This window comes from Papaver somniferum, chromosome 10, assembly GCF_003573695.1.
Source record: "Papaver somniferum cultivar HN1 chromosome 10, ASM357369v1, whole genome shotgun sequence".
Classification (NCBI taxonomy): Eukaryota; Viridiplantae; Streptophyta; class Magnoliopsida; order Ranunculales; family Papaveraceae; genus Papaver; species Papaver somniferum.
In genome coordinates, this window is record NC_039367.1 from 69120312 (window position 1) to 69133920 (window position 13609).

At 35.8% G+C, this 13609-nt stretch overlaps 1 protein-coding gene across 1 annotated transcript; it reads right to left on the reverse strand.

Annotated features, from left to right (window-relative positions):
• Window positions 1–8129: 8129 nt before the first annotated feature.
• LOC113315757 lies at window positions 8130–12344 on the reverse strand. Its single transcript, XM_026564016.1, has 2 exons — window positions 12241–12344; window positions 8130–9477 (listed from the first exon to the last, which is right to left on the reverse strand). The coding sequence occupies exons 1-2, from the start codon at window positions 12342–12344 to the stop codon at window positions 8130–8132; spliced, it is 1452 nt and encodes a 483-aa protein (XP_026419801.1).
• Window positions 12345–13609: the final 1265 nt, after the last annotated feature.

The following is a 13609-nucleotide window of genomic DNA, read 5'->3' on the forward strand; positions in this document are numbered from 1 at the left end:
GGCGCCGCCGACGCGGATTTGTGCTTAGGTAGAATGTTTAGGTTTTTATTATTTTTTATTATTCCATTTGTTCCTTTTACGTCTCTTTGGTTGTGTCTTTGTATTACAGGTTTGAAGTTGGATACTAAAGACCTTGGAATCAAAGCTTAAAGTTAAAATAGAAGGAAAAAAGACAAAGCAAAAAATTAAAGAAAAAAGAGAGAAAAAGAAAGAGAGAGAATTATTTTTTATTTTTTTTAAGAGACTTTCCATTTTTTTTTATTTTTTTTAATTATTATTATTATTTTTTTTTGTATTTCTTTTCATCGGACTGGACTTTGGAGAATTTATTTTAATTTTAAACCCTACGAAAGGGTTATATAAAAAAAAATAATTAAATATAAACTGTTTGCAGGGAAGGACGACGATTACAATATCGTCTCGGCCCCTCGGGTTCGCACAATGACACCGGAGTCAGTGGCCCGAGTCGACTACACCGGTTATTCGCCCGTCTGGTACGGGAGGTAAACTTCTAAACACCCGCGAATCTCCTGTCAGCGGGTTTACTGTCTGCCTTAAGGTGATTATATGTTGAGGACTGAACCGGCTGCTTTAATTTCCTAGAAAAGGGCAAGAACTAGCCATATAAGATAAGGGTTCAGATTTCATCACCGTTCCCTTCTTGCCCGCCTTAGGTAAACGAAACCTAACGCGAACCCAAGCTTAAAATTTGATTAGAACGAGACCGATAGGGTAACGAGCTTGGTAGGAAAATCTTTCGAAAATTATTGGTTACTCTTTTAAGCATACTTCAAAGTTATTGATGGTTTCTGTAAGTTGAATGTGTGACTGGGCCGCCTTGTACCGGTGAGGCTTTGGGTATCAAAGCTCCACTGAGCTTCCCTCGCCTCGATTCAACTTACTTTAACTCAGATTGATTCCAGAGGGGTTTGCTTAAATTGTAACGAATTCCCTTTCGAAGGATTAGAAGCTGGTCTAGAAACAATCTAAGTGGAGCCATCATGCTTTTTGTTTGCTAGAAATCAGTAGGTTTGATTTGGTCGAGTCAGCCTTGTTTGTGATTGTGTAGAGTTCCCTTGCAATTAAGAATGTCGAACTGGTATGACAGAAGCCAATATAATGAGTATCGATCTGAATTTGAATATGGACATCATCATTTTTATGACCATGGTGGGAATAGTAGTTGGGAACGCCAACCTTTTCAAGGTTATGGTTCATACCATGGTGAGCCCAATTACTATCCACACGCGAATTGGTCTTACGAGCAAGAAAATCAGGAATACTGTGGTACTGGTTACTCGTTTTTGGAAACTAGTCCTGATTATGATATTTATCAACCTGTTCCATCTCTAGAAGAGACCCAACAACGGATTGAAAGGACGTATAAACGTTTAGTTGCAATGAATAGTTCAAAAGAAGAGTGTACACGATATTCTGAGATGATAAACGAGAGTGGTAAACGTATAAGTGTTATGATCAGTGAAATTCAGGCACGTCTAGAGGCAGAAAATGAACAGTTGGCTAATGCTGCTCGAAATAATCTAAATTTCCAAAATAGGGTTTTTAATTCTACTCTTGATATCAATAGTGAATATTTTCCTAATTTAGAGGACGAGGCTAGAATAAAAGAGACTACTTATTTAGATAAGGTTCAATCATCTTTGTACTATTGTGATGATGATGATAGTAATAATGAAGAATCTGAAATATGTAGGCATAGTGATCAGGAATCTATTAATCCAATGAGCTTTATAATGATTATATTATTTCTAGTTCAAATCCAAATAATTTTTATGATTATTCACCTATTCAAAAGGACGAGGATTTGATTAGGGATACCACCGTTTTAGACGATGTAGTTTTTCCTTTTGATTACGAAGCCGATAGTGGTTTAGAGGAACGAGTTTATTCCGAAAATGCTGTTTTAGAGTCTAGCGACTTAGAAACAATAGTATTAGATGAAGAAGATATACCCGTAGAGATGAGTAAAGATGCACTACCTGATAATAAATTAGAAGAATCAATTGACCATTTTCAAGAATCTAATGATCCAGAAATTAGGGAGATTGAAACTAGTCTATCTAGAGACACTGAAAACTCTAAGTTTGGGGGTGATTATCACCTTCCTAGTGCCTTACCTTTAACTCTCAGAAATTCCCTTCACTTAAGACTTGATATCTCTGCCTCGACAATTTTACAAGATTACCTTCATACTCGTTTTCCTGAACCTAATGCTGTCCAGGAAGAAGTTCAGTCGTTAGAAACCCATCCTCTGGTTGATGTGGTTTGCCTAGGCTATGATCCCCATATTGAATTTGTTTTCCCACCAAATAGTTTTCTTCCAACTGTGGGAGCGTTTATATTACAAATGTGTCGAATATTAAGTTGTGAGACTAAACCTAAATGCTTTAGGAAATTAGAATCGACACATTTGCTTAAGAATGACCACTACTCTCATTGTGGTCAATTATGTAAGTCAAATCTTGTTGACTTAGAGGATCCTTAGTTATTTAGGTTATTATTGTGCGCTTCTAAGATCATATTTGAGTTTTTCCAGACTCTAGGACCTAATGATTCGGATCCCACCTATGAAGAAATGCAACCAATGAAAATATTTTATTTAGACCCTTTCTTAGAACCTGAATATGAACCACAATTAGATATAAATATCTTAATCAGGAAACTAGATAAGGGCATGCTATCCTTGTTCACTTTCTTGGGTTATTGTAGTTTCCTTTGGTCAGCTCTTTTTGGTTTTGAAGACCCACAATTATTTCGGCTGTTACTTTTTGATTCTATGAGGTGACTAATTCCTTTCGATGTCTGGATGAAGACTTTAAACTTAGCACTTCTTGGGAGGTAACCCAATCTCATGCGACATGGTAATATCTTTCCTTAACTCTTTTGCTTCAAATGGTAACAGTTTCTCCTTGTTCATATGCTTTTAATTTTATCTTTAGAACATTGAGGACAATGTTAGATTTAAGTTTGGGGGTATGGGAGAAACTTTTTAGTTGCACTTTTGAAACTTCTAGCGTCACATGGTATCCGGTTAGCTAAGTTTACATACTGTTTCTCACCGAAAAGATAGAAATTGGAATGCTAGAGATAACAACTTATTGAGACATTAGAGAAAAAGACATTGAGATCCTTGAAATTCAGGAGAGAACTTGTTCCTTTTAGAGGGTAACCGTGATGGACCTAACCATACATGATGGAAAGGCAAGTAGGTCAGGGAAATGCCAGAAAGACAAAGCAACCTCACAATGTAGTCTTAGTTACTGGATTGCGACTCTCTCTCAGTAGAAACTTATCATCATCAACAAGCAGAGCGACATCAAAATCTATGAAGAAAGTGAAGAAGTTTTAGGTTTAGAAGCAACAATAGAAGAGAATAATTCAAAAATCAAAGTTGAAGTTATAAGAGCAAATGATATAAGTTGTTAGAATCCATGATACCAAGACATCACAAGTTGCGAAGATCCAAGTTTTGAAAGTCCTTCTCTCATGGCCATGTAAATTTTTGTCTTGTAATTTTTTGTTTTTAAAAAAAAAGAAAAAAAAGAAACATCATTACGTTCTTTTTGTTCAATAAGGCCATAGGGAAGAAGAAATTTATAAGTCAAGCAAGAAATCGAAGAGAAGAGTTAATTGTCAAGGTTCTATGAGGTTCGAGAGTTTATCATCAACAGTTGAAGACCAAAGAAGGCGTTGTTTCTACTGAGCACTGTGAGAGAGTCGAAGAAAGATGCATTTTGGTTGCTTTGTTAGTCTGCTTAATTTCAATCTGGCACAAAATCTTTCTAGCACTGGTTTAACTCATCACACGTAACTAGTCCAGCTGTGTAGCAGATGTCCCTCTCATTTTTATCTCTCTCCTAATCTTATCCAGCTGTAAAGCAGCGGACGCATCTTACAATGTTTATCTAGCTGTGTAGCGGATATCTCTTTATCTAGCAGTGGTGTGGATCTGTCCCCCCTTTTCTTCAGTCAGCTTTAGAGCTGGCACCTTTAATTTCTCTGGCATTCTAATTACTTGGAGATAGGTTGAGAATATGTATGTCCTCATAGCTCTTTGGATACTTGTGACCAATTAGGAGTAATGGTTTTGTGGGCACACCTCTGGTAAACCCTCCCGAGATTAACTCGGTTTTATTTATTTTTTATTAGTTTTGCTCGAGGACTAGCAAATAATAAGTTTGGGGGTATTTGATAGACACATTTATGTGTCTATTTTGTTCTCAATGTTCTGTATTGTTAGACTCGATTAAATACTTATTGTGTTATTTTATGTTTTTGTAGATGTTTTTGGAAAAATAAGCTCTTGCGGCGAAATTGGCTCCAAAAGTGGTGTTTTACACCCTAGGATAGAGTACTAAAGACACCCCTGAAATGCACCGGAGGAACCCAGAAAAAGTGTTGGAAACACCCCAGAAAAATTACTAAAGGCACCCCAAGTGACATGTGTTATTCGGACTCCAGCAACGGATAAGGGGGCGACCACTGGATAAGGGGTGACCTTCTTCACAAATTCAAAAAAATATTTTGGCGGGAAAATATTTGCTCTTCACTGGAAGATTTTCTCGATTGCATTTGGACGTGATTTTGTGCGATTCAATCGCTGAAACTTTGTGGAAAGATGTAATATATCATAACAGAGCTGGTATGGGTGATTATTTCGACTGAATTTGGTTGGATAATCATGTGGAAGAAATCAGGGCAACACGGGTTTGAAAATGATATTCACGGATTTTCAGCAAGTTTGATGTATGCTGCTCGTGTTTGGATGACACTTAGTCATTGAACATGCGTGTAGAAGCTAAATAAGGGAGTATCAGAAGCTGTTTACGCGTGGAGAATTATTTCAGGGAAGAAAATATTTTCTTTTAACACCGAGTAATGGAGGATCATGGAGAGTTAATGAGCGTGATTTCTTGTCGCTGTTGGGTATAAATAGGTTCCCTGGGTGTCCTAGAAGGGTGGTCGAGAGTCTAGGGGGGCTGAGGAGAGCCAGAGAAGAAGAAATTCGAGTTTTCCCAAACTCGGTTTCTGCTGCTGCTGCTGAAGAACATGAAGAACACGAAGAACGGACCTGCACCAGCAGTCGTTTTTCTACAGTTTTAACGACTCATACCCGTGGGTCGTCCATCAGGCAGACTTATTTTCTACAGCGTTTGCGACACAGCTGCAGCAGTCTTATTTTGTCACTGAGGGTCGTTGTTCTCTGGTTTGTAACAAATATAATTGTTACAAACCCGGTTTTATTGTATTTCTCATATTCTCATCATTTGTAAACCATTTTTGAGCATCAATGAAATATTTTGAGAGGTTTTCCAACATGATGAGCGGCTAATTCCCTCGTAACCAAGGCAATGGAGGAAGCTATTCACGCAACATAAATGGGTAACTATTTCATTTAATTATATAATTCACCTAATCGCTGCTTTTGCAGAGTTTTAAATTATTTGAATGACTGTCTTAATTATTTGTTATTCAGTTTGATAGGTTATGCTTGGTTTAATCTCTTGATAATCTATGCTTAAGGTTTACAAATAATGTTTGAGAATCTGTATGATTGATAGTGAATTAAAGATAAAAGAGGACTTAAGAATTGAATAGAGTTTTGAAATATTTATCATTCAATTTTGCATAATAGTGGAATCTAGTGTCTTGGTTACCTCTCACACCTATTGCTAATATTTTTGTATATATAATTTTATTAAATCTAAAATTCCATTTCCTTCACAAGTCTGAAACGAATCCTATTTACTACAATCACAATCAAAAAACAAAATCACCTGCTAACATCTTCTGCATCATTTCCACTATCCCCCAAACTTGATTATTTTTAACTCTTCGTGGTTTTAAAATGACACCTAAATACTTATCTGGGAATGAAGATAATTCCATTTGCAACATTTCAGCAATGCCTTGTTTTCTTGTATCGGTCACTCCACCAACAAAACACTTTCTTTTTTGCTTTATTAACTTCTTGACCAGAAGATATCTGAAATTTCCATAGCAATTTCATCAAGTTCTCCAAACTTCTTTTGTGCCTTTTACAAAAAATAAAAATGTCATCAGCAAACATCAAATGTGTAGGTTGACATCCACCTCTATTCACCATTGGTTGAAGTTTACCCATTTGTACTAATTTGGTAATATTTCTGCTTAATACCTCTTCTGCTAGCACAAACATTGTTGGTGACAATGGATCACCCTGTCTCAGTCCCCTCCCTACTTCAAAGAAACCACATGGTCCACCATTTATAAGAACATAAATTCTAGCTGATTCAAAGATTTTTTTTAACCATTGAATACCCACTTCAGAGAATCCAAATATTCTAAGTACCTCAAATAGAAACTCCCAACTCAAAGAGTCATAGGCTTGAGTAATATCAATTTTAAGTCCCACATTTCCACCTCTCCTCTTGGTATCTAATTCATTCACAAGCTCTGAAGCCAAAATAAGTTTTTCATGGATGCTTCCCTTTGATAAATGCACCCTGTTTCTCTGATATTATTCTACTCAGTACTCTACTAATCCTTGTAGTAATGATTCTGGTAATGATTTTAAAATTGAAATTTGGTAAACCAATGGGCCTAAAGTGTTCAGCTTTCTTGGCTCCCTGAATTTTTGGTGGAAGAAATAAGAAGTTAGAGTTAAAACCTTTAGGGATGAATCTATTCCTCCAACAAAATTGTATTGCCTCCATAAGCTTATCACCCACCACTTCCCATGCATATCTATAAAAACATCTTGGAAAACCATCTGGACCTGGAGCACTATTTGTGTCCATTGCAAAAAAAACATTCTTTATTTCTTCTTGACTAGGCAATGCATCAATTAAATCATTATCTTCTTCATTTAAGATATTTGGAATTGATTCAAACAGATCATCTTCAAAATTAACAGTTTTCTGCTCAAATTTCTTGTGATAATGTTTGACTAAAATGTCTGCAATTTGAGATTGTGTTGTCACTACATCACCATTTGGAGTTTCAAGTTCTGTGATATTATTTTGAGCTTTCCTAATTTTCAGACTTGCATGGAAGAAATCTGTATTTGCTCCACCCTCCTTCACCCATTTCACTCTTGATTTGCTTCTCATTAGTTCATTGTATTGTTGTAAAGCCAACTCATGTAGTCCTATTGCAGTGACTAAGTTATTAATAAGTACAATATTCTCTGGATCAGCATCAGACTCCAAAGAAGCTTTTAGAACTGCCTCTTATGTAGTTTTAACTTTCACTCTTAAATCCCCAAAAACCTCCCAATTCCATTTCTTAAGTATATCCTTTAACCTTTTCAGTTTACTAGTAAAACAGAAAGCAGGGTTTCCTTCACATTCAACTTCCCATGACTCTTGAATTACTTTTAGAAAACCAGGGTGAGTGGTCCATACAAATTGATATCTAAATGGGATATTGTGTGGTTTATCACTCTGAGCAACTCCACCAAGTAATGCACCATGATCATATGTGCCTCTAACTCCCACCTTATAATACCAAGTCTCATAACACTCTAGCCATTGAAGATTATAAAATGCTCTGTCAAGATCACATAAAATCCTTTTCTTCCCAACTCTGTTGTTGCACCATGAAAATTTAATTCCAGTTCTAGGGGCTTGAATAAGATTACAATATTCAATACATTCTCTGAAGTCTTGCATTGCTACCTTTAAAGGTTGCCTTCCACCTTTTTTTTCCTCACAAGAAAGAACAACATTAAAATCACCAATCACCAGCCATGGTAGCTTCAACTCATTTATATTTTTCAAATCTTCCCATAAACTTCTCCTATCAACTGTGAGACAAGCAGCATGAACCCATGTGACTAAAACTTCCCCAACCTTCACTGTTATTGATTGCTTTGTAGATAACACCACTGTTGGATTGGATAAATAAGCATGCCAGAAAAGCCATATATTACCTTACACACTCAGTAGAATTATGAATAATCATTTTGTTCATACCAGGAAAATTCAATTGTTTTATAATACTCTTAGAAGCTCTTACTTTAGGTTCAGAAATCCACAAAAGAGAAGGACTAAAACTTTTAACTAAACTCCTTAGTTTGTCAGTAGCTTGAATTCTTTTCACACCTCTGACATTCCAGTATGCAACTCTCATAGAGATTGAGAATTGTGAGAAGCATTAGAGCTTCCCCCAACAGAATTATTACCAACTGAATTATTAGCTTGCTTTCTAGTAACCACATTTGGAGCAGTTTTAAATATTTTTCCTTTTGAAGGCTTATTCATGTTTTTAGCTGGCTCCTGCTTACCATCCACCTCTAGCAAAACATTAAATTTACTAGGAGAAGCAAAATCTTTACCACCAGATGAATTTTCTTTTGAAACATTGAGTTTCCTTGCTTTAGTTGCTTTACCAGAAACATCTTTCCATTCACCCTCCTCCAAATTTGATAAAACTTGAGCAGTAATTACTTCAGCAGATTCCACTGTTGTTATTGGAGTTATATTGTGTATAGGAGGAATACTACTACCAAATTCTAGTAATTTCTCAACAGAAAGTTGTGGGAATTCTTGAGTAGAATCTAAGCTACCACTGAAACACATATTATCTTCATCAATAGTTTCTAGCTGCCGATTAAATGGAATCAAAATATTGTTACTTACTGCTTCCTGTGAAAATTGTTCTCCTTGAATATTTTGTTGAGGAGGAGGAAAAATGTCAAAACCCACCACAGGTTTAGCTGGAGCTTTCTTAGGAGTATACCTCCAATGTTGTTGAGGTGGTACATCATGTGTTTTCTCCTTTTGTGCTTGCTCTCTTCTCTTTATTCTACATTCTGCTACATAATATCCAATCATTTTACAATGATTACAGAATTTTGGAACATTATATACTCTAACTGCCTGTTCAAATTTACCATACTTAGATTCAATCCAAACTTTATTTGGATTTGCCTTTGATAAATCAACTTCAACCAAGATACTAGCATAGTATCCAATTTCTTTCTTCAATGTGGTGTCATCAACCCTACTTGATCTTCTAATTGCAGTACCCATTGTCATCAAAATATTCTCCTTCCAGTATTCAATGCTCAATCCTGGAAAAACAACCCAAACAAAAGCAGAAGAAGTTTTTTGAAGCTCTGGTTTGAAATCTCTCTCCCAATATCTGAGTCTAAGAACTTGAGTTTCCACTTCCCAAAAACCTTCATAAATGTGTTTCATATCCACACCATTCTCTAGCTTGATAATGAAAAAACCTCTACCAATTGGAATAATTTGACATTTACCAGTAAACTTCCATTGTTTTCTCAAGTTTGTTTCAGCAACTATCAATTTTAGCTTGACAAGATCTAATCTACCGATTAAACTAAACTTCCATTCTTCTAAACTTTCATCAATTACCACATCAGAAATAAAGACAGTAGCAGAATTATTCGGTGGACTCGAATCCTCACCAGATCTGAGATTTCTTGCAATCTCAAAATCCGATTGAGTTCTTAAATTTTCCGATATATTAACTTCATATTTTAATACTAAAAACAATCATTACGATCGGTGATTCACCTGAAGTAATTATCAGTAATTAATCAATGAAACTCACCTGAATTAAGTTGAAGTACACAAAAAACAAAGATTGAGAGAAAATTTTCGCCCGATTCACTCACCGAGATGCAGAGCTTGACTACTCTCGAAAGTCCTCCTCGAAATGGTCTTCTAGTCGCAACTAGTATCACACATGAGGTGTCGGGATTAGGTTTCCCAGTTGCTGGAGTTCTCCCTTATATAGTCTTCGAATTAGGGTTTGCAATCAATGTTACCTTGGTAAAAAGCATTCAATATTCACCGTTAGATGAAAACCTGATTAGAGTCAAGCTAATATCTTTCAACTGTTAGAAGAAACGTTCCTTCATTTAGATACGAGTAACCGTACCTAAACATGTCCACTTGGTTGGCTCAACAATAGTTAATCGAAGTTAGTCATATGAACACTTTCATATCAACCTTGTTCATCTTTATCACAACTAGTTCAAATGACTTAAATGAAACCAGTTATAAAGTTGTTCAATTGTTTATATTCTCATAGAAGTATACAAGACATAATTGAAGCAAAATCGGTTTTGATTCACTCGAATCAATTCATGAACATTATAGCCAAGGTTTGCAAATATTATATTCCTTATTATATTAATGTATTTATTCATGAGTATGTAAACATACCGATTTTAGAACTTAACCCACTCAGGTATGCAAACGGGTACGCATACCTAAGTTCCCGGACTTGGTCTTGTTCGCCAGTATGCAGACGGGTACGCATACTGTCGTTCATGACCGAACTCAGTTGAATTAGTACGCATACGGGTATGCATACTATAGTTCCCGGACTTCAACTGTTGAATCAGTACGCATACTGGTAAGCATACTAAATTCTCGGACTTGGAATACACATGCACCAGTTAGCATACAAGTATGCATACTGTGCTATATCCAATCAAAGATTAATTGTTCTAAACTCCCATTTCAATCATTGAAACATTCCTGGAAGACGAGAATAGTTTTCTCACACAAACTATTAGATTCAAAGCAATTTTCAAGTGATCGAATGATCAATACGAAACATTCTGAGTCTACATCAAATGACTGTCTCACACAAATCATGTAAGATGTTACTAGGCGTTTTTCACATGATCATCTTTTGACTTTCGTCATGAATAAAATATGAACTTGGATAAAACGAAAGCTTACCAACACATATTTCGAGAAATATGTAAGCGAGTTAAACTCTGCTCGAAATATCAAATGTGTATAATGTAAAGTCTATATAGCTATACGATTTTTTCTCAATAGGAGATAGAATAGAAATAGACTTATGAGTGATAGATGAGTTCAAGTCTCCACATACCTTTTGTTGATGAAGTTACACAAGCTCCTCTTAGTAGTTTTTCGTCTTCAATCGATGAACGTCCTGAAGTCTAAAGCTCAACTACACATTATATCCAAATCCGAGATATAACTATAAGTAGACTGGAAATTAAGACTTACAGTTTTGACAACTAAACTTGACAAACAAGCTTGAGATAGCAACACTTGCGAGTTCGACCGAGCAGTGCTCTAACAACATATACAACCAAATCAAAGCAAACTAGAGTGATAAAAAAAGACGTATCTTTCCGAAAGAATAAAGGTGAAAACCATACTTGAAAATAAATAATGGTTTTTTGCTTATGTTCTCTTCTCTTCCCGTTTTTCCCTGTAGCCAAACTCCCTTCCCAAATCTCTTGTTTTCTGCGAGATTTCTAACTAGCCAAAAATACATAGCTAACTCCCTAGAAATTCCCAGATCAATAAAATCCCCAGAAATCTAGGGTTTTGGCACTAACAGGTATTTTGAAGTTCTTTTCTAAAATACCTCACGACTAACAAGGATTTCTAGGGAGTTTGAGTAACTCCCAAACTCTCTCACCACTAACAGGGATTTTAAAACACTTTTGCAAACTCCCCCACGACTAACAGGGGATTTAGAAACTCTCTTGAACTACTTTAGAATCCCCTAAACTCTCCCACGACTAACCCCCTGTAAATCTAATCGAACACCTTCCATTTCTCCTCCCTTCTCTCTTTCTTCTGCTCCTCTCTGGAACATCATCAACATCATCATATATTCTTTAGGGAATCACAACTCGAATCTCATGATTTCATTCCAATCAACTCTAATGATTTCTTTCTCCATAAGATTTTTTTTTATACCTGCACTTATATCTGACTTTCTGTCTCTATCAGATATAATTGATGTTTTTCTCTCCAGATTTAATCGATTTATGTGTTTTTTTTATAAACCATAATATCATCTCTTTTGGTGCTTCTCTGTTTGGACTTAGAGTTTAAGTTTCAGTTTGGAATTTGGTTTATTGATTACAGGTATTGGTCATCTGGTTCGATTTTGAGCTAGGGTTAGTTTTTGTTTCGTTTAGAACTTGCATCTTAGTTTCGATTGATTTTTCTTTAAATCTTCATTTTATTTGTAGCGCGATTCTAGGGTTTGAAATTATTTTTGTTCAATTTTCTTATTTGGGGTATTTGTCCGGGGTTTAATTTTTCACATATTTTGTATTTATGTTAGGTCAGACGACCATGACAGAGTTGTGATTCATCTCTTCTTATGTATTGTTGTTCCATTTCAGTATTTGTCGAATTCATCTCTTGATATGTATAACAGGTGGAAGTAATTTTTCACATATTCTGTTTCTCTAATATGTCTTACTTATGAAAGATTGCAGATTGTGTTAAGACTATAGTTAGAGGAGAAGGCACTCCTGCTCTCTTGAAGGTATAAATCTTACGTTTTGTCTCCTTTTTGAGTTCCATTGATAGTGAAGTGAAAGATTTGTACGCTTGAAGGTATACATCTCATATGCTTTTACTATATATTTAAGAGTAATTTTAGTATTTCAGAATTGACTTATGAACGAATTCATGGATTTGGTTGAGCTTCATCCACTGGGAAATTATCTAGTTGGTATGCCTAGAGAAGATAGTCTTTCAACTGAACAGAGAAAGAGACTCACCATAGACGTAGATTTGGTTGCTAACCCATCAATTATTTTCATGGATGAGCCAACATCGGCCCTTGATGCTAGGGATGCTGTAATTGTCATGCGAACAGTGAGAAACACGATAGATACAGGGGGAACCGTTGTCATCACTATTCATCAGCCTAGTATTGATATCTTCGAAGCATTTGATGAGGTATGACTCAAGCTTTTGTATCCTTGCAATCATCATTGTTATTTTAGGATTACTGCTAATTCGATAGAGTTTGCTTGCATCTTTTATTGATGAAAAGAGGAGGACAAGTCACATATGTTGGATCACTTGGTGCTCGTTCTCACAAGCTTGTAGAGTACTTGCAGGTGAGCATCCATTTCAATATTCAAACTCAACCGATAACCGAGAAAGAGTTCTTAATGTCCATGTGTGAAAAGTTTTTAATCAATACGATGATAACTTTTTGCAGTCTGTTCTGGGGATCCAAAGATTAGGGATGGATATAATCCTGCTACATGGATGCTTGATGTTAGCTCTTCTTCTGTTGAGGCTCATCTTGATGTATATTTTTCTGAAGTTTATGCTGACACTACCCTCTATCAGTAAGTAAAGTGGATCATCGTTTTGGTTGCTTATAAATCTATTATAATAGTGGCTTTATATTTATACTCAATCATTCTGCTGGATCACTTGGTGAAGACTATTAAAGGTAGGTGTGGGTTGTTAATTTGTCATACTTGGTCTATCTTCCCCATAACAGTTATATTCTGTTAGAGCACTGCTCGGTAAAACTCGCAAGCGTTGCTATCTCAAGCTTGTTTGTCAAGTTTAGTTGCCAAAACTATAAGTCTTGATTTCTAATCTACTTATAGCTAAGTCTCGGATTAGGATAGTAAGTGTACTTGAGCATTAGACTTCACGGCGTTCATCGATTGAAGACGAAGAACTACTAAGGCGAGCTTGTGGAACTTCATCAACAAAAGGTATGTGAAGACTTGAACTCATCTATCACTCAAAAGTATATCTACTCTATCTCCTATTTGAGACAAAAGTCGTATATTATACACATTTGATATTTCGAGTTA